A 4557-nucleotide genomic window follows, 5' to 3' on the forward strand; every position below is an offset into this window, starting at 1 on the left:
CCCCCCCCCCCCCCTCATATTTACACAAGGCCCTGAGAATGACTGTTAAGAACTGCTGGTCTAACTCTTTGTCATACATCAAAACCTTTCTGTAAAGTTTTGATATCATTGAGATTCTTGATTGTGATTGACAAATCTTTCAATTATAAGAACTGAGATAAACATGGGATAAGCTAAGTCAAATAGCTACAACTAGGAATTGAAACTACTTCTACTCTATATTAACCACTTTTCCAGCCATGACCCTTCAGTCTTTTTTATCATCACTGAATGTCTGTTTTCCCTGCTGGCATGGGTTGTACGGGCTGATAGGGTTCGGCAAGGCCAGAGAGCTGTACCAGGCTCCAATCACCTGTTTTGGCAGGGTTTCTACAGTTGGATGCCCTTCCTAATGCCAACCACTTTACAGAATGGACCAAGTGTTTTTTTATATGGCACTGACACCTTCAAGCTCATAAGACAAGGACCTCTCAGCTGAGAGAGAGGGAGTGGAACCAAGAGATTAGAGTATGACAGTGGGGTTGAGGGAAATATGGCTGTTATTTCTAAGAAGTTGAGTGATCACTGATGGCTCTTTTGTTGGCTTGGCTTAGACTGACATTTTTTCTGTGTATTCCAAATGACCCTATCACGCCTGAATTGTTTAGCAAGACATGAAATGGTGACAAACATTATAATTTTTATTGTTGCTTAGGTTTATTGGACCATGTCACAGTTCTGATAGGAATCTCGGTAAATGGCAGTGCCGTTGCTGGTGTGGTTTACCAACCCTACTTCAACTACCAGTCCAAGATATCATCAGAGATGGGAAGATGTGTCTACGGAGTCGTCGGCATTGGTAAGTATCGCAACAGCAGAATTGTTATTCTTAAGGCCAAACATTAGCATGTGGTTAACAAGATGACAACTAAATGGTTTGTGGCACTCTTAGAAACAGCAATGTCTTCAGAGTGAAATTTTGCTGAAGCGCATTGTGTTTAGAGTGCATTACACATACACACACGAGAGTGTAGCAGCTAGAATAAGAAGAGCCTGGGCAAAGTTCAAGGAGCTCCTACCTCTGCTGGCAACTAAGGGCCTCTCATTCTACATAAAGTGTTGTTGCCATGAAGTAGGGGCGTGAAACATATCTACACAAAAAACATTGAAAAGGGCGTTTCAATTTCATCCATTGTTAAAACTATAAGGACAATTCAGCAAGGTAGATCTCCTTCAAAGCAACCTGTATGTAGGCATTAAAAGATTTCTAGCTGACTAAACTACCTAATGTTCTACAAAGAAAGAACCACTCAGAGTTATTTCCACTGTTCATTTTCCATGGATGTCTCACTGCCATTAAACGTTTTTATTTCTGTCCCAAGTTATGTCCTGCTTATTTGTCAACTACAAAAAATTAAATATACTGGACTTCCTTATTCTTTTATATAAGTCCACAAATATTTTGAAGTGGTTATCTCCCTTGTACTTACTATTGACTCCCAACTATGACCATCCCATCTTGTTTTACTGTCCGTGTATAATCAATGTGACCTTTCCACGGAGGAAATTTAGCTGCTGTTTCTAGAGGTTGTGTGGAGTTCTTTGCAGAGGTGGACAAAATAGTGGTGTGCATGAAAAACCACTGATCAGATGGCTTCTTTGCAAAATCACAAGCTATTTATAAAACAACAGTTAAGTCATGGCTGTGTGGATGAGCAGCTCATTTTGTAACTATGTGGCTTATGGGTTCAATCCTACTGTGAAGCAATTTGGGCAAATGTTTTGTATTGTAGTAATCGTGGATGGAAACTGAGGAAGATCATCATGTGTCTGTGTGTCCCCCACTTAGTAACCTGTATTGGTTTGTTTAAATTAATAATTTAGCAAAAAAGACAAAGTACCACTGGATTCAATTCAACTAAACCAGTCTGTTTTTTTTTTTTTTTTTTTGGCAGGCACATTTGGTTTGGATCCAAAACCAGCTCCAGCTAATGAAAACATAATTACTACCACAAGGTCACATTCAGACCCCAAAGTGACAGCGGCTGTAAACGCATGTAAACCCACAGAAGTGATTAAAGTAGGTGGTGCAGGCCATAAGGTAGGCAGCAGTACAGATTTTTGGAGCTAACCCCCAACCGAACCCATCTACTGTAGCAGCTGATTTTGTTTTCTGTATTTTTTCCAGGTGCTGCTGGTGTGTGAAGGTACGGCACATGCCTATGTGTTTGCTAGTAAAGGCTGCAAGAAATGGGACACTTGTGGTCCGGAAGCAGTTCTTCGGGCCCTTGGTGGGAACCTCACTGATCTCCACGGTAACCCAATTCAGTATCAACTCAATGTGCCACGCCCAAACTTATCTGGTGTGGTAGCAACACTTAGCAACCATAGCTGGTACATTAACAAGATACCTGATGATGTTAAGGCAGCCTTTCCAGCAATTTCATAGAAATCACAATGAAAAAAAAAAAAAAAAAAAAAAAAAAAAAAAAAAAAAAAAAAAAAAAAAACATTCAATATTTGATCCTTTATATAAATATGTAAGAATGAGATCCATTCCATGGGAACATCATGTGTAAAGCAAACAGGGATGATCAAGTATATTTTAAATGGAGGTTTAGGAAAATAAATTTTGAAGACTTCTTTTTATTTCATTAAAATGACAATTACCAACATAGACCACCATTAATTAGATTCCCCAAAGTTTAATGACTATCTGAATAATCCAGGATTTCTGCCTGTCCTTCTGAGGTACAACAGTAACTCCTTAAATTTGTGTAGAAATTTTCATGGCCAGTGCAACACAAAAGAGAAATCAGCTGAGAGGTGTCATGTATTTCAAAAGAGAAATCAGCTGAGAGGTGTCATGTATTCAGCTAGGCAATCTGGTTTAACCCTTTGGCATTTTGAACTAACCATGAATTATCTTGTAAGCTATGGAGATTTGGATAAAGTAACTTAATTTCTAGAAGGATATTGTAGGGTAGGTGTAAGAAGCCTGTTTTGGCCAGTTTAGACAGAACATAACATCAACACAAAATACTGCTGTTTCAACTCCTACAGAATGCAGGACATTTGAGATGACTAGTTTGAGCTCCAGGTTGACTGACTAGCCTGGTTGGGCGGAATAACATTCTGGTTTCTTTTGACAAGACAAAAAAGGTTTTAGGTTGCGAAAGAGAAAAGGCGAGTTGTAATACACAAGATTTCCTCACAAGAGCAGCGAACCACAAATTCTGCTCATTGAAAGTTTAGCCCTATGTCTTGGTACCATGAGCAATGTATTAAATTAAACTGCAGGCAAACTAATTACACATTGTATGGCAGGATTTTCAAACTCATGTGCAACTAATCCAGAATATTGTCAAAGTGAAGCAAAGTGAAGGGATACAAAAACTGTAGCTTCACTGTAAACAGGAAAAAAAATTTCAAAAGGGAAACATACAGGGTTAGGGGTAAAGAAAAATAAATAATAATAAAATTAATAGTAAAGAGAAGAAACTTTTAAGAATACAACAGAAATTTACATTTGGAACATTATTACTTTGTTAGAAAACAGCGAAACAGGATTGTAATGATGATGGTACTTAGTAGATTTTGGTAAGTAACCATACAACAGAAGCTAGAAACATTTGAAAATATCACAGATTTCTTTTATTTGTCTTTGAAAAACCTGAAAAAGAAAAATATAAAAATATTACAAGGTGCAAGACCACAGACATGTTAAAGAAAAGAAAAAAATTCAAATAAAACATTTATACATAATAACTTCTGGAGAATTGGAATTCAGATATAAAAGGATGGAAGTAGATATCGTAAAGCATTTCATCTGCTGTTTTAAATTGAAAATGGAAGTGTTATTAGTGGAATTCAGAGGTTCCCAACCTGGGGTCCAGGAAGTCAACTCAAAATCTCATGTCAGGTAATTGGCACCCATGCTGGGTAGCATGTAAAAAGCTACCTTTTGAGCATGTGGCTGATGCTGGCAGCACATGAAAAGCTCCTTTCAAGTGTTGGGCCTCACGGAGCCAATGATCAAGACCTTTGACATTATGTTGTGCTTGAGAAGAAGACCCATCTGGCCGAGCAAAAACTGCAGCTGTGGCAGATACCAGTGTTGTGCAAATGGTACTTAAAAGCATCCATTCTCCACTCAGAGTGGCTGGCATTAGAAAAGGCATCCAGCTGTAGAAACCATGCCAAATCAGAGTGGGATCTGGTGCAGCCCAGATAGAACTGTCCAACCCATGGACAATGGACACTAAATGACGATGATAATGATAAGCATGGGAAACATTTAAATAAAAGGGTTGGGAAACACCAGTGTAATTGAAGAGGTGACGACAGGACTACGGATTTTGATCAAAACGTAATAGTCACTGTAATACAGCTTTATAATAGAAGGCATACAGGCCTAAGATGCCACAGTGGGACTGAAACAAGAATCATGTGATTGGGAGGCAAATCTCTTGCCACACAGCCACGCCATCACCTAAAGAAATGCATACTCAACCTTCCTTCAGTCTCAGTCTACCAAATCCACTCAAGGCTTTTGGTAGGCCCAATGCAATAGAAGAT

General features: G+C 38.7%; 1 protein-coding gene across 2 annotated transcripts in view; it reads left to right on the forward strand.

Annotated features, from left to right (window-relative positions):
* Positions 1 to 2622, forward strand: part of LOC106876549 (3'(2'),5'-bisphosphate nucleotidase 1) — a 14852-nt gene extending 12230 nt beyond the window's left edge. For both annotated transcript variants that reach the window (XM_052971435.1, XM_014925138.2), the window contains 3 exons: positions 695 to 838; positions 1935 to 2080; positions 2168 to 2622. In XM_052971435.1, the coding sequence (XP_052827395.1) occupies positions 695 to 838; positions 1935 to 2080; positions 2168 to 2428 (551 nt within the window). In that variant the 3' untranslated portion in view covers positions 2429 to 2622. The remainder of the gene's footprint in view (positions 1 to 694; positions 839 to 1934; positions 2081 to 2167) is intronic.
* The last annotated feature ends 1935 nt before the right edge of the window (positions 2623 to 4557 follow it).

This window comes from Octopus bimaculoides, chromosome 11 (genome assembly GCF_001194135.2).
Source record: "Octopus bimaculoides isolate UCB-OBI-ISO-001 chromosome 11, ASM119413v2, whole genome shotgun sequence".
In the NCBI taxonomy this organism is placed as follows: domain Eukaryota; kingdom Metazoa; phylum Mollusca; class Cephalopoda; order Octopoda; family Octopodidae; genus Octopus; species Octopus bimaculoides.